Source organism: Oncorhynchus mykiss, chromosome 2, assembly GCF_057628025.1.
Source record: "Oncorhynchus mykiss isolate SJ-2025 chromosome 2, ASM5762802v1, whole genome shotgun sequence".
NCBI lineage: Eukaryota > Metazoa > Chordata > Actinopteri > Salmoniformes > Salmonidae > Oncorhynchus > Oncorhynchus mykiss.
In genome coordinates, this window is record NC_143023.1 from 26,388,097 (window position 1) to 26,410,436 (window position 22,340).

General features: G+C 42.1%; 1 protein-coding gene across 50 annotated transcripts in view; it reads right to left on the reverse strand.

Moving 5' to 3' along the window:
• Positions 1-317: 317 nt before the first annotated feature.
• The window catches only part of LOC110485245 (E3 ubiquitin-protein ligase UBR5), a 47,986-nt gene continuing 25,963 nt past the window's right edge, over positions 318-22,340 (reverse strand). For 7 of the 50 annotated variants that reach the window (XM_090194276.1, XM_090194272.1, XM_090194274.1 and 4 more), the window contains exons 41-56: positions 11,175-11,347; positions 9,806-9,940; positions 9,222-9,436; positions 8,809-8,929; positions 8,005-8,350; positions 7,717-7,804; positions 5,667-5,811; positions 3,957-4,087; positions 3,623-3,683; positions 3,036-3,217; positions 2,751-2,835; positions 2,484-2,639; positions 2,053-2,166; positions 1,543-1,687; positions 1,150-1,235; positions 318-1,036 (exon numbers count right to left, since the gene is read on the reverse strand). In XM_090194276.1, the coding sequence (XP_090050402.1) occupies positions 824-1,036; positions 1,150-1,235; positions 1,543-1,687; positions 2,053-2,166; positions 2,484-2,639; positions 2,751-2,835; positions 3,036-3,217; positions 3,623-3,683; positions 3,957-4,087; positions 5,667-5,811; positions 7,717-7,804; positions 8,005-8,350; positions 8,809-8,929; positions 9,222-9,436; positions 9,806-9,940; positions 11,175-11,347 (2,396 nt within the window). In that variant the 3' untranslated portion in view covers positions 318-823. Of the gene's footprint in view, positions 1,037-1,149; positions 1,236-1,503; positions 1,688-2,052; positions 2,167-2,483; positions 2,640-2,750; positions 2,836-3,035; positions 3,218-3,622; positions 3,684-3,956; positions 4,088-5,666; positions 5,812-7,716; positions 7,805-7,965; positions 8,351-8,808; positions 8,930-9,221; positions 9,437-9,805; positions 9,941-11,174; positions 11,348-22,340 lie in introns of all 50 variants that reach the window. The other 43 variants (XM_090194279.1, XM_090194278.1, XM_090194275.1 and 40 more) reach the window with 10 other exon arrangements.

The window sequence follows — 22,340 nt, forward strand, 5'->3', positions numbered from 1 at the left end:
GATTTTCCTCATACAGACGAAAATGGTGGTCCTGGACTAGAACAATATTAATTGGGGTTAGTTATCAGTATATTTGATTTAAAGCTATGCTCAACGGTGAATCACATATCTTGAACCAAACTGAAACATAACTGTCCACCTGGAAAAGTGGAATTTGTGGCCTGTTGTATTGTATGCTTGGATGTATTTGCACATTCTAAATCTTTGCAGTCAAATTCTCAAAGCCAGGTTATCAGCATGCCTAGCACTTATTGTGAGGGCATCGATTTAAACCATATTCAGAAATACATTCTACAACAATCAAGAGACTAAAAAGATAATTTGCATCCAAGTTTATTTTGAAATTCCCTACTCCCCTTATACAAGAAAAATAATAACTTTCCACCAAGGCAGCAGCAAACTGTCAGTGATAGTAAGTATTCTGTTTAGGGCAAGGAACAAAATCATAATCACAGTGTTTTTTTTTTATTTATTATACTTTTACTTTTTAAATACTTCTACTGCGGTCCTCTTTGGCTGAGCTTCGGCACAGTTTGCTGTCGAGCCAAATTCCTGGGAAGTAAAAGGTTTAAGCCAATAGAGCAGAGGGCTTCAACTTTACAAAGCCAATGCAGGAATGTATATTACCTTCAGAACTAAAAAAAGAATAAAATAAAATAAGAACAAGCCGTCTGTGTTCACAACACAAACAAAATAACCGCCAGGGGAGCGACAGCATTTTTGTATTTTCTTCGATTTCCATAAAATTGTATAGACAAAAAACAAATCTACAAAAATGGAACTAGGTAAATATTACACAACAGGTAAACATGTTTGTCAACCTCTACACAAAACCAAAGTTCTTGGTCTTAATGGCTAGTAAGAGTTTCTGTTTTAGAATCTGTTTGGAGGAGTAGAGTGGCACGTAGAGACGCGAGATGCAGGTGTTGGCCGTGGGCAGGTGCTGGTCATCCGGAGGCCTGATGGTGATGGAGGGCATGGGCTGGAAGCCTTCCTCACTGGCTGGCAGAGATGGACTGGAGGTCCAGAAGTACACCTGCAGAGAGGGAGAGGAATCAGATTGTATTGGAATTTATATTACAGATTGTACAGATAAAAATTACATGTAATAAACTGGGACTGCATCAGGTAGTGAAAATAATTTCTTACCAGATCTTGCCTCTCAGTCATGCTCATCTTCTCCACAATGGACCAAAACCAGCGTTTGAACTGCAACAACTTATCAGCATTTTCCCCTGTTGAGATTCAGAGTAGGATAACAAAAGTAAGTGACTCAATCATCAACCATAAACTCAAACACATTTAAGTCATGTAAAAGTACAAACTTTTTGTTACAAGACTTCCAACTGCATAGCTGAAAAAAGTGTAAGGGCGAGGGATCAATAACCAAAGGAAAACTAAAAAGATCCAGGTTTCACAGTTCTAGGATCAGGTCTCCCTGTCCATATAATCTTATTCATTGTGATCAAAAAGGCAAAACTGATCCTACATCAGCACTCATACTCTGAGATTCTTTGTGAATACGGGCCAAGGTCTTTGTACCAGATTCATCATTGAAGGAAGTGAAGCTGATGAGCATCTGCACGTTGACCTCTCCACAGCCATTGACCAGCAGCCTGAAGTCCTCAGCTGTCAAGTCCTCCAGGGCGTTCTTAGGAAGGACATCCAACAGACCCTTCCTCATTGCCTGAGAGACACAAAACAGTATTAACATTAAACGTCAACATTACAGTACACACCCCTCCCTTTCTTATTAGCTGAGAGAGAACAAGGTATTTATCTCACATACATGTACATACATGTACATACTACAAAATGGTCTCTGTACACATCTAGGTTTATCCCTTCTCCATCTTTAGACTGGACTGGTGTCCAATTTTCTGTTTTGGAAACTCTTATGGCCAATGTCATGCCAAAACTAAAAACAGATCTGGGACCCGGCTAACTTTAGACCTAACGCAATACAGAATGTCCCACTTTGGTTCCCCTTATTATAGAAAATGGTAATTCACTTGTATACAGTGCCACATGAGACATTACTGTACAACTCACATGAAGAGGTTGCTCGGCAACCACAAGCATCCTGTGTTCGGCGTACTTTCTCACATATTCGTAAACGTTGAGAGGAGTCACAGGCATGTTGACCCCACCTGACAGCAGCTCCACCTGATATAGCCATGGATAACAGACATGTTAATAATGTAATGTGATGCTTCATAACATTCGCTGTCACAATTAGACAGCAGAATAGAAGGGTTTTAAAAAAAACAGTAAACTCCTGATAAATGCAAAACTTCGCAGTTTCAAATGTCGCATGCACAAGTACAGTGAAATGCCAGTTGTGACATTAAAACCAGAGCATGCAGTCAGAGGCAATTTAAAAAATATAACGAAATGGAAATAAAAATTGGGACTGAAAATGCATCCCAATTGAACATCCTGAGTTGACTATGTGAAACATTCTCCCCGTGAGTTCTCTTTACCTGTCCAGCCCCTTCCTCCTTACACAAGTCTATGGCAAAGGCCAGGTCCATGGCTGCAAACACAGCGTCTGCCTCTCCAGCCTGAGAGTGACGGATCAACTGCCGCAGGCTCTCGTACATTACCGGGTCAAAGAAGGCAAAGTCATGCCAGTTCACCTGCTCACAGACACACATACTGATGAGAACTCGATCCGTGTACAAGTCCAGATTTAGCAGTTTTCATATAGCAGTGTACAACAGTGCCCATATAACAGTGGAACTCATTACCTTTCTGCCAAGCAGCACCTTGATGACATGTCTGTTCAAAGTAATTGGACAGAGCTCATTCTGCAGCAGACACAGCCCTAGTATTCTGGAGAAGAAAAAAATATATTATTATTATTATTATTATATCTTTTTTTAAAATACTTGGAAATTGAGGTAGGCTACATATAATTGTAATTTCGTTGTTTTATCCCTGAATACAAGTAAATATTGTCTGCACTCCAGATGGCCCCCTGTTTCCTATGGGTCCTGGTTGCACTATAAAGGGAATGGGATGCTAGGACTTACCTGCCGATGTTCCTGAAGCAGTTGAGCCTGGCCTCCGTGTTCTTGCCGGGTCGGGGAGAGTAGAAGCCTCTCTTCCCGGGCTGGTAGAACAGGGGAGCGTTGTCATCTCCGTCTTCAGGGTCGTCCAGCTCCATGTCCACCACACTGCGGGTGGAGCCATGACGCTTACGGTTCTCCTGCTGCTACAACCAGGATAATGAGGCACTTGCAATTGACAATAATTGACTAATTCTATTGTTAATACAGTGTAAAATAATGAAAATCAGTGCCACCCAGTAAAATATAAGTGACTGGTCTTGAGAAAGGTTGCTAAGGCTGAAATGTTGACATTAAACAGTCTCCTATATACCCTCTTACAGCATAATATCAGTGCATGATCATGAGGTGAATATTTGTATTATGTTATAGTAAACCTCTAAAAACAGCCACATTCAGAGAAATCTAACCAGTAAATTAATGTCATGAGGCTGATTGCCACATTCCTTTTATTCTTCATAGAACTTTCTTTCAGACATGTCTAATGACTTGTGTTCCTGGACCACAGAGCTGGGGCATGCTGGGACCGGAGATGGAGAGCTGAAGCTTACCTGTGCTTTCTCAGGAGCCTCCAGGAGACCCAGGTCCAGTATGCTGTCAGCACCATTTTCCCTGTGGAAGGAGAGTGGTTTTAGTCAGTGTATCCTTTATTTTTTAATCAAACCAGGTTGTCCTATTGGAGGTAAAAAATAAATAAAAACACTTTCACAAGGGAGACCTGGGCAAGAGGGCATCCTTGAAATTGTGTAGGTTGACGAAGTGTCCCAAATGGAACCGTATTCCCCTATATAGCATTTGGGGCACTGGTCAAAAGTAGTGCACTGTGAGTAGGGTGCCATTTTGAGAACAAAATGATAGAGTGGTGAATAGGACACTGTACTATACCTTCCATGTGCAATGAGCAGCTCCATGGCCTCCTCCACCCTGGCCCTGAGAGAGTCCTCACTGGCCAGGAGCAACAGCAGCTGGGCTGGGGAGAGCTCCAGCAGCATCCCAGTGATCTTACTGGCAAACGCCTGGAGAGGAAGAACCAACACCAGTCAGTCACATTATGGAATGTGCTGACAACAAAATCACACAAAAATTATCAATGGAAATCAAACTTATCAACCCATGGAGCGCTGCATTTGGAGTCACACTCAAAATTAAAAAGTGGAAAACCACACTACAGGCTAATCCAACGTTGATGTAATGTCCTTAAAACAAGTCAAAAGGAGGCTCAGAAGTGTGTGTGGCCTCTACGTGCCTGTATGACCTCCCTACAACGCCTGGGCATGCTCCTGATGAGGTGGCGGATGGTCTCCTGAGGTCTCTCCTTCCAGACAGTCGGTGGTGCAACGTGGCGCTGGTGGATGGAGCGAGACATGATGTCCCAGATGTGCTCAATTGGATTCAGGTCAGGGGAACGGGCAGGCCAGTCCATAGCATCAATGCCTTCCTCTTGCAGGAACTGCTGACACTCCAGCCACATGAGGTCTAGCATTGTCTTGCATTAGGAGGAACCCAGGGCCAACCGCACCAGCATATGGTCTCACAAGGGGTCTGAGGATCTCATCTCGGTACCTAATGGCAGTCAGGCTACCTCTGGCGAGCACATGGAGGGCTGTGCGGCCCCCCAAAGAAATGCCACCCCACACCATGACTGACCCACCGCCAAACCGGTCATGCTGGAGAATGTTGCAGGCAGCAGAACGTTCTCCACGGCGTCTCCAGACTGTCACGTGCGCAGTGTGAACCTGCTTTCATCTGTGAAGAGCACAGGGCGCCAGTGGCGAATTTGCCAATCTTGGTGTTCTCTGGCAAATGCCAAACGTCCTGCACGGTGTTGGGCTGTAAGCACAACCCCCACCTGTGGACGTCGGGCCCTCATACCACCCTCATGGAGTCTGTTTCTGACCGTTTGAGCAGACACATGCACATTTGTGGCCTGCTGGAAGTCATTTTGCAGGGCTCTGGCAGTGCTCCTCCTGCTCCTCCTTGCACAAAGGCGGAGGTAGCGGTCCTGCTGCTGGGTTGTTGCCCTCCTACGGCCTCCTCCACGTCTCCTGATGTACTGGCCTGTCTCCTGGTAGCGCCTCCATGCTCTGGACACTACGCTGACAGACGCACCAAACCTTCTTGCCACAGCTCGCATTGATGTGCCATCCTGGATGAGCTGCACTACCTGAGCCACTTGTGTGGGTTATAGACTCCGCCTCATGCTACCACTAGAGTGAAAGCACCGCCAGCATTCAAAAGTGACCAAAACATCAGCCAGGAAGCATAGGAACTGAGAAGTGGTCTGTGGTCACCACCTGCAGAACCACTCCTTTATTGGGGGTGTCTTGCTAATTGCCTATAATTTCCACCTGTTGTCTATTCCATTTGCACAACAGCATGTGAAATTTATTGTCAATCAGTGTTGCTTCCTAAGTGGACAGTTTGATTTCACAGAAGTGTGATTGACTTGGAGTTACATTGCGTTGTTTAAGTGTTCCCTTTATTTTTTTTGAGCAATATATATATATATATATAATGAATGGATACTGCATTTACAGATTATAGATCATTTAACTATAATTTATGCGCTCGTTTGACTGTAAAGCTGGTAGGTACCGGCTGCATAGCGTGGACGCGGGGGTACAGCCTCTCTCCCAGGGCCTGTCTGTGGGCAGGCAGGGGGTCAGGTTCATCACTGGGGTTTCCCTCCGAGGCTGGCCTGAAGGGCCGGGTGTCAATGGACAGCTGTCTCCTCGAGTCCCTGGAACACACACACAGAAGGGAAGGTTAGCTAGCGCCCTCAAACATTCTACACCATCGTGCCGACCCGAACCAAACTGGCCAGTGCAGGCCATTGTCTTACGCCAGATCGCGTCACTCCTACGCAATGCCAGTCCCTCAACCGATCAGTCTTGTAGGACGTGGAACTCATCTATACAATTTGGATTTTGCTCATCCGCCTAACAGTAGTTCCTAATTGTGAAAATGTCTCCGCTCTCGGTAGCTATGACACACTGGCTACTACAGCAAACCATGCTCCAGCTAACAGCCAAGTACAAGCTTGTTTGAATGGTCATATGGTAGCTAGTTTAACAGCTTGTTGATGAAGTACAGAACCAAAGTTAATAAACTGTTCTAAGAAATCAGCATGCATCTGATTGACAGCTGCCATTGTGCCTCGCTACTTTGTAACATTTGGCCAACGCGATAACGTGGTAGAGAGCAGTCAGCTCTGCTGTAGAACTCGGCATGCTAATCACAGCAGAACAGATATCATGAAAACTAATGTGTATTGCTAGAGCTAAAGGGAGTATTCAGCATTGAGTGTGTGAACTGGTGTCAGAATCCTTGTCTTTTCATATGGATTGATTAGAAATGTTCGTACACATATAGAATTTCATAAATACGGATTCTACCACCACAATACACCTTCCCTAGATATAGAATTAGGTAGTGAAGACTTACTCATTACATTTTTGCAAAACATTAGCTACAGGTTTATAGTTTTTGGTAAGATTAACTGACTCGAGGATGAAAGGGGGTTCAGTGAACGATGTCACCTTGGTAACATTTTTGAATGTAAGGACAGCATATTGTAGCCGGACTTCTTTTTAGCTATCCCATGAGTGTGCGCGAGATCAGACAGATCAGTGCAGACGGCCGCCATGTTATCCGACGTGAGACAATGCAGCGCAGGCCAGAAACTATGGTGGATGCGTAACCAGGTCAGCTAGGCTCGGCTCAGCTCAGTAGTGTAAACATTTTTATTTTTTCAGTGGTGAGAAGTATAAGGCTATAGTTACAACTTTCAAACTATGTTGCATTTGGATTGCTTTGTGTAATACCCCCAGCAACTGATAAGTAATTAATCTACAACGTGGTTGCATCAAGTTCCAAAAAATTCAACTTTGTGCACTAGTTGCAAGCAACAGCCAATCAAAATGAATGCTTCGCACATGATCCATTTGAAGGTTCGGAACTCCGACCCAGTTGTCATGTCAACACAGCTGTCAGTGCTGCAGGAACCGCGATCAAGGTTGGTAGAAGAGACATTAGCCAAACGGGAGCTGTAAATAAATATTGGCATTATGGGAAGTCATGGTTAAGGTACATGGTTTGGTAGTCAATAAATGTAATTTTTGAAGTGAACCCAGACCTCAGACCAGTTTCAACTAAAAATGTCCAACATGAACTGCACTAGCTAGCTTAGGTCATTGCGAGCTTGGTTAGCTCGTTGCTAGCTAGCTAAATAACATTTTCATTTTGACTATCTAGCTAAATTGTACAGCCAGCATTTTGTCCAAATCCATTCTTATACAATAACCATGCGGTTGGATAAACAATTCATTAGTGAAATCCTGATGTACTGCAGCAGAAGACTTCTCAAACCATTTACGACTTCTCAAACCATATGACAATGCAGCTTCAATTTGATTGGCTGTTGCACACAATTTCAATCACGTTTGAGTTACTTAGTGTATCAGCAAAGTTGCTTGAGATGTCACTTGCGACCTCTAACTGCAACTAAATTTGCTTAACGGTTGCTTTGTGTAACTCCAGCCTAACACATTAACAGATGGTCAAATGTTTTCTGAAAGGCAACATGTCCTAATAGCCCGAAGCACACTACAACCACAGGGTTGGTGGGCAGGGAGGTATGTCTCACCTGTCTCGGTCTCTCCTAGAGCCGGCTCGGAGCCCTCCACTCCTCCGCTCCCTCTCCCGGTCTCTGTTCCTCAGCCGCTGCATCAGATCTACACACAGAGGGAGACTTTAGGAAAGATATAGATATAGATATATATGGATCCTCTTGCTTCCCCCAGAGTGGTGGTAGTAGTAAGTTGTTATCACCACCACCACGTTAAACTGCCATTTGAGTTAAGTAATTCATAAATTGACGCTAGTAGTTTCATACTCAATGTCATACTTGAGTTGTAATCGTGATGACACGTACTGCTGGCCTGCATGCCCTTGCTGACGCTCTGCACACAGTCCAGGTTGGGCAGCTTGTCATTGGAAAGGAAGGCCAGGGCGATGGCCGTGTAGAAGCTACGGGCCACGCCACTACCCTCGCCCGGTTCGTCCTTGAAGGTGACCTTGACACGGTGCACAGCCATGGGTGTGGTGGTGCAGCGCCGTCCAAAGTGGGTGTTGAGCTGCCTCATGGTCTGCTGGATCAACTGGTCACGGTCACGGTCCACCTCCAGGGCCAGGTCACGGGACTGGAGGTTACGGAGTTTCTCCATCTCCCGGCGGAACTTAGACTCCTTCACCTCAAAACCCCCCAGCTCGGTCAGAATCTAGGGACGGGGTCAGTCAGACGGGATTAAATGTCTGGTTAGATCTTCAACTGTTTTTAAATGTTTAACAGATTGTTTTTTTAGTCCTGATCTCATCTTGGTAATTGTACTTTTCTTCATTACATGTTTGTCAAGATCTGGGGACAGAAAGCTGTAGTGCCTTAGTGACTCGTCTACTGAAATAAAAAGATACATTTGGATCCGGGATTCTGATTGGTTGATAGCCATTAGTTATTCACGATAATCCACAGGTAAAGCCTTTTAACAGTTCCATTTGAATTATCAATGCGCTGTTCAACAGCCCAGCCAGGAAATTCAAACTTTCTAGCCCATCATCTTGGTAATGGTATTTTTTTATTTTGTGTCTAGCTATATATTTTTGTGGATTTCATTGTATTAATGGTTTGAGAAATACTGTAAATATAAATGTTTAAACACCAATCTCTGAGTGTGCATACCGATCCAGGCTCTGCTCCAACATCCTCCATGAAGACGCGCCCGAACAGCTCCAGAGACAGACGCCAGCGGCCCAGCAGCATGTCATGGGAGATCACCATCCCCATGAAACTACAGTGGGGTCTGGAGAGGACAGAGAGATGATATACTTCCTGGTTAATATTACAGTGGGGTCTGGAGAACACAGGAGAAGGCACAACAATGTTACGTCCTTGTTAATACAAAAGACAGGAGAGTAAGGGGCATTTACATTTGCAGTTGTAATAAGCAAAGAGAGGGCGAGAATTGAGTGGGGAACATTTGTATTTATTTATATAATCTAACTATATTCATTGTTTCCTTACTGAAGCAAATCAAACTGAGAAAGCAAACCTAGATGGAATTTTCAGTTATTTACTAGCCATGTGTACCATACCTAAAGGAAGGGAGCGGGGGGCCATCACTCTCAGTGAGACCTATTTCAGCCAGAAGGCTGCTCTTCAGCTGGGCAGCTAGATCGTGGGGTGAGGGGCCTGGCTTTGGAGCCACTAGCTCCTGGTCCATGGGCTGGTCCTCTCGGCCGCGCTGACTAGTCTCCATACTCATCACGTTCTTCAAGTTGGCTGAGTAGGACATCTTAGTGGGTAGGATCTGTGGGATCCATGGGGACAGAACACAGCTGTGGTTATAGTGAATGGTGCTATAATTAATGTTTTTCTAGGATGGAAAAGTACTGTGAAGACTGGCCCTGCTCCAAAAATTTGAATCATCTTTCCTTCCTCTTTTTCCTTCCATGAAGTGCTAATCACTGATCTAACATGGATTGGCGTTAGCAAGCTTTCCAGTTTCCATTGCATTTCTTTCACCAATCCAGTCATGTTAGACCATGGATTCTTTCAAGAAAGGAGGGGGGGGGGGATGCATGTTGATTGAAGGGATGAGGGGTAAAGGAAGGATGCATGATAAGAGTATTAGAGCAGGGCTGGTGTGTTGTCAGGGCACACAGTGTGTTATGTATACCTGAGAGGAGCCCATGTTAACCTCCATGCAGCTGCGGTCCAGGGCGGCCTCGGCCAGACCTTTGCTTGCTGTGTACGAGGACGAGTACAGGCCCTGACTAGGACGGCCAAACAGATCCTCCTTTCTTGCATTGGGCTGGGAGGTAGAAAAATGTCAAATAAGTTGCAGTGTCATATTATTGTAACAAACTAAAAAAAAAAGAGATCTTCTAGAGTAGATTACACAGCTTGCTCCATAAAGCTATAAGTAGGCAAAGAAGCTCTATAGTTGTGTTTTAACATAATTACTGTCAGAACACTGCATTAAGGATTGTACAGAACAGGCTGTTTTGGGAGCCCGTTAGGACTTCACCTGCACATGTCACTTGAATTGCACTTTGTTAATAGAATTTCTCTTATAGGTAGTTATCAATAAAATGTCACAATAAGATGCAGAGTTATATTTGCCTGCTGGGGCGCAAGGAGACCCTGAGCTCAGTTAAAAACCATTGACAACTAAAATACAGTTAAGGGGTTGTTAAATGTTATAACTATTTGGTTTTAATGCCATCACCTTGAAGAGCATAGTCAGAACTACACAGTTCAGATTACTCCACATTTAGCTCTGTCATCAGAGTTATACAGCAAGTAACTGCATGCTTGTCATGATCAGTAAACAATTGATCATGTATTTTCAGATACGTGAAGGTACTCACAATATCTAATTATTGGCCACCATTAATTTGATAATTGAATTATAAGTGAACTACAGCTGATTAGTATGAGTGGTTTAGGTTCACTTCACCATCCTTGGTGGGCTCTGCCTGTCAAGCAGCAGAAGGGCGCATTTGCCGATGTAAGCCCATTGTTAGCTGATAATGGCTTACTTTGCAAGCTACCGGTAGAAACTTTGTACAGTTGGCTAAACGTAGTATTAAGTAGAGCTAATGTACTTTTTTCTCCAACCAACACAGACCTACTTAGTGAAGTTAGCTAACATTAAACCTTTAACATTTTTTTGGTATTTAAATCGCAATTGCTGCTGACAAAACATGATTTATGAACCATGTCAAATTGGAAAACTAATAACTGATGACATCAATATGGCTAGTTAAGCTAACTTTCAGAGGATAAACTAAAAGTCTATATCGTTTCATTTGCTTGGCATCTATAGAGGCGAAGACAGTAGTCCGAATGACAATATGACAAGGACTTGCCGATGTCAAGCTCTTTCAAAAGCATAACCTCTTGAGTGAAACTTAGCTAGCTAGCTATATGCCAAATGATAAGCTACCCTCACGAATCTGAAAATACATAATCAATTGACGTTGACTGATCATGAAAGCATGCAATTACTTACTGGTCAGTGCAAATGAAAGAAATGTGCTAACCTGCAAGAGGTGAGGCTGGTCTGCCAGGGGGATGGCCTCAGCCAGGGGGACCTCGAAGGGGTTGGGGGGGATACAGCCCAAAAAGGTCATGGAGTCAGAGCGTCGGAAGAACGGGTGGTTCTGTCCCATCTCAGCAGGGACCGTGTCATCCTCCTTATCCTGGAGCGTGGAGCCTGAGAGGGAGAGAGGTCAGCACTACTTCCTCCACACTGCAAACGACCACTGGGAAAGACTGACCAAAAAAATGACTGTACATAGTTCAAACAACTACCTATCACCTACATCAGGGCTCTTCAACCCAGTTCCTGGAGAGCAACCGTCCTGTAGGTTCACGGCAACTGTAATCACACGCACTGGATTCTAATAATAAACTGGTTGATAATCTGAATCAGGTTACTTAACTGGGGTTGGAGTGAAAACCTACGAGGGTAGCTCTCCGTAAACAGGTTTGGAGAGCCATGACCTACAGTGACGTGAAAAAATATTAGCCCCCTTTCTGATTTTCTCTATTTTTGCTATCGAATGTTATCAGATCTTAAACTAAAACATATTAGATAAAGTGAACCTGTGCTTACAAATAATTAAAGTACACATTTTGGTTAACAAAGTGATGCAACACCCAATTCCCCTGTGTGAAAAAGTAATTGCCCCCTTACACTCAATAACTGGTTTTGCCACCTTGAACTGCAATGACTGCAATCAAATGTTTCCTGTAGTTGTTAAGTCTCTCACGTACCTGTGGAGGAATTTTGGCCAATTCTTGCATGCAGAACTGCTTTAACCTGTTAGAGCTCTAGGGGCGCTATTTCATTTTTGGATAAAAAACGTTCCCGTTTTAAGCGCGATATTTTGTCACGAAAAGATGCTCGACTATGCATATTCTTGACAGTTTTGGAAAGAAAACACTCTGAAGTTTCAGAATCTGCAAAGATTTTGTCTGTAAGTGCCCCAGAACTCATTCTACAGGCGAAACCAAGATGATGCATCACCCAGGAATTAGCAGAATTTCTGAAGCTCTGTTTTCCATTCTCTCCTTATATGGCTGTGATTGCGCAACGAATGAGCCTACACTTTCTGTCGTTCGCCCAAGGTCTTAGCAGCATTGTGACGTATTTGTAGGCATATCATTGGAAGATTGACCATAAGAGACTACATTTTCCAAGTGTCCGCCTGGTGTCCTGCGTCGAATTCGGTGCGCAATTGCCAGCTGCTTCTACTTTACCATTTGATTCAGGGGAGAAAGCATGTGTCCAAGAACGATGTATCAATGAAGAGATATGTGAAAAACACCTTGATGATTGATTCTAAACAACGTTTGCCATGTTTTCAGTCGATATTATGGAGTTAATTTGGAAAAAAGTTTGCGTTTTGAGGACTGAATTTATGGATTTTTTTTGGTAGCCAAATGTGATGTATAAAACGGAGCTATTTCTAATACACAAGGAATCTTTTTGGAAAAACTGAGCATCTGCTATCTAACTGAGAGTATCCTCATTGAAAACATCAGAAGTTCTTCAAAGGTAAATGATTTTATTTGAAGGCTTTTATGTTTTTGTTAATGTTGCGTGCTGGATGCTAACGCTAAATGCTAACGCTAAATGCTAACGCGAAATGCTAACGCTAGCTAGCTACTTTTACACAAATGATTGTTTTCCTTTGGTTGAGAAGCATATTTTGAAAATCTGAGATGACAGTGTTGTTTACAAAAGGCTAAGCTTGAGAGATGGCATATTTATTTCATTTAATTTGCGATTTTCATAAATAGTTAACGTTGTGTTATGCTAATGAGCTTGCTAATAGATTTACACAATCCTGGATACAGGGGTTTTTTCATAGCTAAACGTGACGCAGAAAACGGAGCGATTTGTCCTAAACAAATAATCTTTCAGGAAAAACTGAACATTTGCTATCTGAGAGTCTCCTCATTGAAAACATCTGAAGTTCTTCAAAGGTAAATGATTTTATTTGAATGCTTTTCTGTTTTTTTGTGTAAATGTTGCCAGCTGAATGCTAATGCTAAATGCTACGTTAGCCATCAATACTGTTACACAAATGCTTGTTTTGCAATGGTTGAGAAGCATATTTTGAAAATCTGAGATGAGTGTTGTTAACAAAAGGCTAAGCTTGAGAGCTAGCATATTTATTTCATTTCATTTGCGATTTTCATGAATAGTTAACGTTGCGTTATGGTAATGAGCTTGAGTCTGTATTCACGATCCCGGATCCGGGATGGGGAGATCAGAAAGGTTAACTCAACATTTGTGGCTCCATGAACTGCTCGTTTCAAGTCCTGCCACAATGTAATTTCAATTGGGATTAGGTCTGGACTGACTAGGCCATTCCAAAACGTACAATTTGTTGCCTTTTAACCATTTTCATGTAGAATTGATTGTGTGTTTTGGATCATTTTCTTGCCGTTTGACCCAGCTGCGCTTCAGCTCAGACGGATGGCCTGACATGCTCCTGTAGAATGCTCTGATACAGAGCAGAATTCATGGTTCCTTCTATTAAGGCAAGTCATCCAGGTCATGAGGCAGCAAAGCATCCCCAAACCATCACAATGCTTGACCGTTGGTAGGAGTTTCTTACTGTGCAATGCAGAGTTTTGTTTTCACCAGACATAAATGGGACCCATCTCCTCCAAAAAGTTGACTCAATTTTGTCAAAAAGCACCTGAAGAATGAATGTTCTATGGACAGATAAGTAAAACTTTTTGGACGACATGGGTCCCATTATGCCTGGCGAAAACCAAAGATTGGTTAAAGGTCTTACTGTGGAATGCAATGGTCAAGCATGTTTATTATTTAACCCTTATCTTACCAGTTAAGTTGACTGAAAACATTCTCATTTACAGCAATGACCTGGGGAATAGTTACGGGGGGGGGGGGGGGGTGAATGAGCCAATTGTAAGCTGGGCATGATTAGGTTACTGTGATGGTATTTGGTATTTTATTAGGATCCCCCATTAGCTGTTGTAAAAGCAGCAGCAACTCTTCCTGGGATCCACACAAAACATGATACAGAAGAACATTACACAGAACTAAATATGTTTTTAAAAAGGCACACGTATCCCACATATCAATGCACACAAACTATCTTGGTCAAATAGGGGAGAGGCGTTGTGCCGCGAGTTGTTGCTTTTTTGGGGTTTTAAAACCAGGTTTGCTGTTTATTTGAGCAATATGAGATGGACATTCCGTGCAATAAGGGCTCTATATAATACTGTACATTTTCTTGAATTTGTTCTGGATTTGGGCACTATGAAAAGACCATGTGGCGTAAGTGTGTGCACGTGTCAGAGCTGTGTGTAAATTGACTAGGCAAACAATTTGGGATTTTCAACACGTTTCTTATAAAAAGAAGTGATGCAGTCAGTCTCTCTTGGCTACGAGTCGAGGAGAGACTGACTGCATCATTTCTGCATAGTATTTATACATCAGCCCTCTGATTACAATGAAGAGCAAGACGTGCAACTCTGTTCTGGGCCAACTACAGCTTAACTAGGTCTTTCCTTGCAGCACAGGACCACACAACTGGACAATAATCAAGATTAGACAAAACTAGAGCCTGCAGAACTTTCTTTTTGGAGTGTGGTGTCAAAAAAGCAGAGCATCTCTTTATTATGGCTCGACCTCCCCACATCTTTGCAACCATTGAATCTATATGTTTTGACCATGAATGTTTACAATCTAATGTAACGCCAAGTAATATAGTCTCCTGTTGGGGTATAATCAGAATTGGTTGGTAACATAGGTAAGATGTTTTATATTCATCATATGTTTGTAAGTTACTTCTCATCAGAATGTTATTTTTGTATAATACTGTGGCGGGGTTGCAGTATCTGTTCTATGTCAAGACTAAGTTGCTTGGGCCGGAGAGAGGGGAGAGGTCAAGCGTGTATCTCTTGGCTCCACAATGTCTGTGTGCCAGTCAGTGTGTCTCTGATCTTGACAAGATAGGATGGATTTGATATATACCTGTTGATATGGAGGATTGGTTTATGGTTCTGAGTATGAGAAAATAACATCGTTTAGGAGACAACGCTGAACGATAAATTATGCCTATGCTGTCTGGATATGTGTGTCTTTGCTATAAAGGATCTCAGTAACAATGTGTGAGGGACTCTCAGAGAATTCATTGATAGACACTGAACTGATCTGAGAGTCACAGGGTTGTGATAGAGCTCATATAATTAAAGATGGACTTTGTGATAACTAACTCTGACTTGTGTGTGGTTTGCTCTCATGATTTGGTAAATAGAGGACATTTCCACAACACTCCTCAACCTGTTCAATAGCCACACCATTTATTACCAGATTCAGCTGAGGTATAGCACTTAAGAAATGATTTTTACCAAATATAATGCTCTTAGTTTTAGAGATGTTCAGGACCAGTTTATTACTGGCCACCCATTCCAAAACAGACTGCATCTCTTTGTTAAGCTGGGGGGCACTATTTTTATGTTTGGAAAAATAACGTTCCCAAAGTAAACGGCCTATTTCTCAGGACCAGATGCTAGAATATGCATATAATTGACAGATTAGGATAGAAAACACTAAAGTTTCCAAAACTGTCAAAATATTGTCAGTGAGTATAACAGAACTGATATTGCAGGTGAAACCCTGAGGAAAATCAAACCAGGAAGTGGCTTCTATTTTGAAAACTCTATGTTCCATAGCCTGCCTTTGATCCATTTAAAGGGATATCAACTAGATTCCTTTTCCTATCGCTTCCTCAAGGTGTCAGTCTTTAGACATAGTTTCAGGCTTTTTATTTTTGAAAAATGAGCGAGAAAGACAACATCGTGTCATTGTATGGCCGGGTGCCAGCGGCGTTTTGCTTTGTTTGGCGCAACAGAGTTTGGGCAGCCGTTGCCTTTCCCTCTCCTACTGCAAAAGACAGTCGCGGTTGCTATATTATCAATGATATATTTTAAAAACAACCTGAGGATTGATTATAAAAACATTTGACATGTTTCTGTGGACATTACGGATACTATTTGGAATTTGTCTGCGTAGTCGTGACCGCTCTTTCCTGTGGATTTCTGAACATACCTCCGTTTGTGTGGGGCGTTATCTTGGATATAAAAATAATCTTTATGGAACATTTATTGTGTAACTGGGAGTCTCGTGAGTGAAAACATCCGAAGATCAAAGGTAAACTATTCATTTGATTGCTTTTCTGATTCGTGACCAAGCTACTTGATGCTAGGTGTACATAATGTTGTCGATCGATAATGTTGTGCGATCGATAAACTTAAACGCTTTGATTGCTTTCGCTGTAAAGCATATTTTCAAAATCTGACACGACAGGTGGATTAACAAAAGGCTAAACTGTGTTTTGCTATATTGCACTTGTGATTTCACGAATATGAATATTTTTAGTAATCTTATTTGTATGTGGCGCTACGCAATTCAGCGGTTGTTGATGACAATTATCCCGCTAAAGGGATGGGTAGCGTCAAGAAGTTAAGGGTTTCAGTGACTTCATTAGCTGTGGTTGCTGATGCGTATATGGTTGGATCATCAGCATACATGGACACACATATATTTGTTTAATGCCAGTGGCAGGTCATTGATAAAAATAGAAAAGAGTAGAGGGCCTAGAGAGCTGCCATGCGGTACATCACGTTTGACAGAGACGCTTCCATTAAAGAAAACCCTTTGAGTTCTATTAGATAGATAGCTCTGAATCCACAATATGACAGAGGTTGAAAAGCCATAGCACTTAAGTTTTTCAACAGGTTATGGTCAATAATATCAAAGGCTGCACTGAAATCTAATAGTACAGTACAGCTCCCACAATCTTCTTATCAATTTCTTTCAACTAATCAGTGGCAATGCAGTACATGTTGAGTGCCCTCCTCCAAAAGCATGCTGAAAGTCTGTTAATTTGTTTATAGAGAAATAGCATTTTATTTGGTCAAACAATTTCTGGCAGCAAGCTTATAGGTCTGCTGTTAGAACAAGTAAAGGCGTAAGTACTTTGGCTTCCCTCCAGGCCCGAAGACAAAGAGTTTCCTCTAGGCTCAGATTAAAAATATGACTGATAGCTGACTATAGCCACTTCTACCATCCTCAGTAGCTTTCCATCTAAAATTGTCAATTCCAGGAGGTTTGTCATTATTGACCATTAAAAATAATTGTTCCACCTCTCCCAAACTAACTTTACAAAATCCAAACTTGCACTGCTTTTCTTTCATCATTTTTGTTTTTTGCATGAATATAATTGCTCACTGTTTGATGTGGGCATTTCCTGCCTAAGTTTGTCCACTTTGCCAATGACGTAATCATTAAAATAAATTGGCAACATCAAATGTTGTGATGAATAAGCCATCTGATTCGATGAAAGATGGGAGTTTAATTTGTCTTTCTGCCCATAATTTCATTTAAAAGTACTCCAAAGTTTTTTCCATCATTCTTTATATCATTGATCTTGACTTCATAATAAAGTTATCTTTGTTAAGTTCAGTCACAATTTCACAATTTGCAGTAAGTAAGCAAGTCAGATCTACAGTCAGACTTAGCCTCTCCTTTTGCCCCATCCTTTTCAAACATACAGTTTTTCAATTCTTCATCAATACAGTTTTTCAATTCTTCATGGAGCCTTAACAGTTCTAACAGTCAGTTTCTTAACAGGTGCATGTTTATCAATAATTGGAAGTAGCAATATAATAAATTCATCAAGTGCAGCTTCTGGATGCTCCTCATTAATCACATCAGAAAAACAAATATGTTTTAACATCATCCACATAAGAATCACAGCAAAATATTTTGTATGATCTCTTATACACTATTTTTGGCCCAGCTGTTGGAACTTTGGCTTTCCTGGATATAGCCACAATATCACTGCATTCAATGGGCACGGATATAGCTTTAGAACAAATTTCCACAGCATTAGTAAAAATGTGAACGGTACATGTGGATGATCTTGTTCCTGTAGTGTTTGTAAACACCCTGGTAGGTTGATTAATAACCTGAACCAGACTACAGGCACTGGTTACAATAAGAAGCTTCCTCTTGAGCAGACAGCTTGATGAAAACCAATCAATATTCAGGCCCCCAAGAAAGTAGACCTCTGTTTATATCACATACACTATCTAGCATTTCACATATAATATTTAGATTAGAGGTCAATCAATTAAAACCAGCATGGCAGATTAATTAGGGCCGATTTCAAGTTATAACAATCGGTAATCGGCATTTTTGGACGCCGATTATGGCAGATTACATTGCACTCCACGAGGAGACTGTGGCAGGCTGACCACCTGTTATGCGAGTGCAGCAAGGAGCCAAGGTAAGTTGCTAGCTAGCATTAAACATATTATATATAAAAAAAACATTCTTAACATAATCACTAGTTAACTACACATGGTTGATGATATTACTAGTCTAACTAGCTTGTCCTGCGTTGCAAATAATCAATGCGGTGCCTGTTAATTTATCATCGAATCACAGCCTACTTCGCCAAACGGGTGATCATTTAACAAGCGCATTTCTGAAAAGAAGCACTGTCGTTGCACCAATGAACCTAACCATAAACATCAATTCCTTTCCTAAAATCAATACAAGTATATATTTTCAAACCTGCATATTTAGTTAAAAGAAATTCATGTTAGCAGGGAATATTAACTAAGGAAATTGTGTCACTTCTCTTGCATTCTGTGCAAGCAGAGTCAGGGTATATGCAGCTGTTTGGGCCGCCTGGCTCATTGCGAACTGTGTGAAGACTATATATACAGCAACTCTGAGGGCCAGACTTGGAATTTAGCCAGGACTCTTACGATAAGTGCCATGGGATCTTCAGTGACCAGAGTGTCAGGACACCCGTTTAACATCCCATCCGAAAGACTGCACCCTACACAGGGCAATGGGATGTTACATTTTTTTTTTAGACCAGAGGAAATGGTGCCTCCTATTGGCCCTCCAACACCACTTCCAGCGGCATCTGGGCTCCCAATCCAGGGACCGATCAGGACCAACCCTGCTTAGCTTCAGAAGCAAGCCCGCAGTGGGATGCAGGGTAGAAGCACAGCATGTGGTGTTAGTGTGATAGTTTGGGGATGCTTTGCTGCCTCAGGACCTAGACGACTTGCCTTAATAGAAGGAACCATGAATTCTGCTCTGCATCAGAGAATTCTACAGCAGAATGTCAGGCCATCCGCCTGTGAGCTGAAGCGCAGCTGGGTCACGCAGCAAGATAATGATCCAAAACAGACAATCATGTCTACATGAAAGTGGCAAAAAAGCAACACATTTTAAGTTTTGGAATAGTCTAGTCCAGTGGTTCTCACTTTTTATAGTCCCGTACCCCTTCAATCATTCAACCTCCAGCCATGTACCCCCTCTAGCATCAGGGGCAGGGCACTCTCAAATGTTGGTTTTTGCCATCATTGTAAGCATGCCACACACTATACAATACATTTATTAAATATAAGAATGAGTCAGTTTGTCACAACCCGGCTAGTGGGAAGTGACAAAGAGCTCTTATAGGACCAGGGCACAAATAATATCAATAATTTTGCTCTTTATTTAACCATCTTACATAAAACCTTATTCATAAAAAATTGTGACTAACTCACCACAGGTTAATGTGAAGGGTGTGCTTGAAAGGTTGCACATAACTCTGCAATGTTGGATTGTATTGGAGAGAGTCAGTATTATATAATTTCACAGTCTATGCCTGTATTTAGTTTAAGCTAGTGAGGGCCGAGAATCCACTCTCAGCGGTACATGGTTGTAAAGAGCATCAGTGTCTTAACAGCACGATTCGCCAAGGCAAGAAACTCTGAGCGCAGCCCTATTCAGATACTGATTAAATTCAATTTTCACAGAATCGCTTGTTGCAATTTCGATGAGGTTCTCTTGTTCAGATATCAGTAAGTGGACTGGAGGCAGGCCATGAAAGGGAAAAGAATCCAGTTTGAGTCGTCCGTTTCGGGAAAGTACCTGCGTACCTGGGCACCCAGATCACTCAGGTGCTTCGCTACATCATATTCAACATTTTCCATAAGCTTGAGTTCATTTGCACACAAAACTTAAACAATGATTGAAAGACCTGTGTGTGGTCCTTGTTAATGCAGACAGAAGAGAGCTCCAACTTCTAAATCATAGCCTCAATTTTGTCCCGCACATTGAATATAGTTGAGTAGTCCCCCTGTAATCCTAGATTCTGATCAATCAGGCCAGAAAAAACATCACCCAGATATGACGAGTTTCTAACACGATTGGCCTCATGCAAGTGGTCAGACAAGTGAAAATTATGGTCAGTAAATAAAACTAAGCTCGTCTCTCATTTCCAAAAAACGTGTCAATACTTTGCCCCTTGATAACCAGCGCACTTCTGTATGTTGTAAAAGGGTTACATGGTCACTGCCCATATCATTGCATAGTGCAGAAAATATGAGAGTTCAGGGGCCTTGGTTTAACAAAGTTACCCATTTTCACTGTAGTGTCCAAAACATATTTCAAGCTGTCAGGCATTCTCTTGGTAGCAAGAGCCTCTCGGGGGATGCTGCAGTGTACCCAAGTGGCGTCGGGAGCAACTGTAACGCCCGTGCATTACCACTCCACTCCTGTCATAGCTTTTGCGCCATCTGTACAGATACCAACACATCTTGACCACCAAAGTCCATTTGATGTCACAAAGTTGTCCAGTACCTTAAAAATATCCTCTCCTGATATCCTCTTCTGGAAACCAGGATGTCTGCCTTAATTGACCCCCCATAAATGTAACGGACAAATACCAGGAGCTGAGCCAGGCCCGCCACGTCTGTTGACTCCTCCAGCTGTAACGCATATAATTCACTGGCTTGTAAACGAAGGAGTAATTGTTTCAAAACATCTCCTGCCATGTCACTGATGCGTCGTGAACCAGTGTTTGATGAAGGCATTGTCTGTATAGTTTTTTGGGGCCTTTTCCCCCAGCATTGTCCCAGCCATATCCACAGCAGCAAGAAGAATGAAGTCCTGCACAATAGGATGGTGCTTGCCTGTCCTTGCCACTCAGTAGCTCACCATATAAGACGCTTCTAGCTTCTTATTAATGGTATATGTTGATGTCTTACTACTCGAAAGTCGTCTTTATTCTCACTCAAGAAAACATGGCTTATTGTTCAAATTGCCATGTTTCATTTCTAAATGTCTGTGCAAGAGTGAAGGTTTCCTGCGAGAGAGTAACAGTAAATGTGATTGGATGTTAATTATTTGACTAGGTGACCTGTATTTAACATTTGGTTATTTCACTGAACACTTAATGGTTTAAGTCTTTTTTGGCAGTGAAACGAGGCTACTCAGGTGAGAAAACCTCACCCAGATGTATAGCCCCGTTGGAAAATATAAAATGTACTGTTTGGAAATGTGAAGAATTCATATTTTTTGGTGTGAAATCACTTTTATTTGGCATACCCCTGACAGCATTGCATATACCCCTGGGGGTACACATACCCCAGTTTGGGAATACCTGGAATAGTCAAAGTCCAGACCTAATCCCAATTGAGATGTTGCGGCAGAACTTGAAACAAGCAGTTCATGCTTGAAAACCCACAAATGTCACTGAGTTAAAGCAGTTCTGATAGAAGAGTGAAGAGTGTGACAAAACTCCTTCACAGAGACTGATCAACTACTACAGGAAGCGTTTGGTTGGAGTCATTGAAACTAAAGGTGGCACAGACAGTTATTGAGTGTAAGGGGCAATTACACACAGGGGCATTGGGTTTTCCATAACTTTGTTTATAAAATATGTAATTGTGTTATTTTTTTTCACTCAGGTACCCTTTATCTAATATTAGGTTTTGGTTGAAGAGCTGATAACATTCGATATAAAAAAATATGCAAAAGCAGAGAAAATTATAAAAGGGGCAAATACTTTTTCACAGCACTGTTCACTAACAGTGACTAAAGGTGGCTGATTGAGCAAACGGTTTAAGTATCGTTTGTCAGATTTAAGTGACTCAAAAAGGGCAACACTGTTTGTCTAATCTGAACTTAACTGTACCTTTGGGAGCTGCCCTCTTCTTTTTGCCTCGTTTCTGCCTAACTGCCTTTCTTCTGGCTTGTCTGCCTTCCAATACCAGAAAACAACCTAACAGTGCTCCACATGTCAATGGACTAGTAACTCACTCTTAAAATGGCTATCAATCAAACTGAGGTGAAAAATAATAGGTTA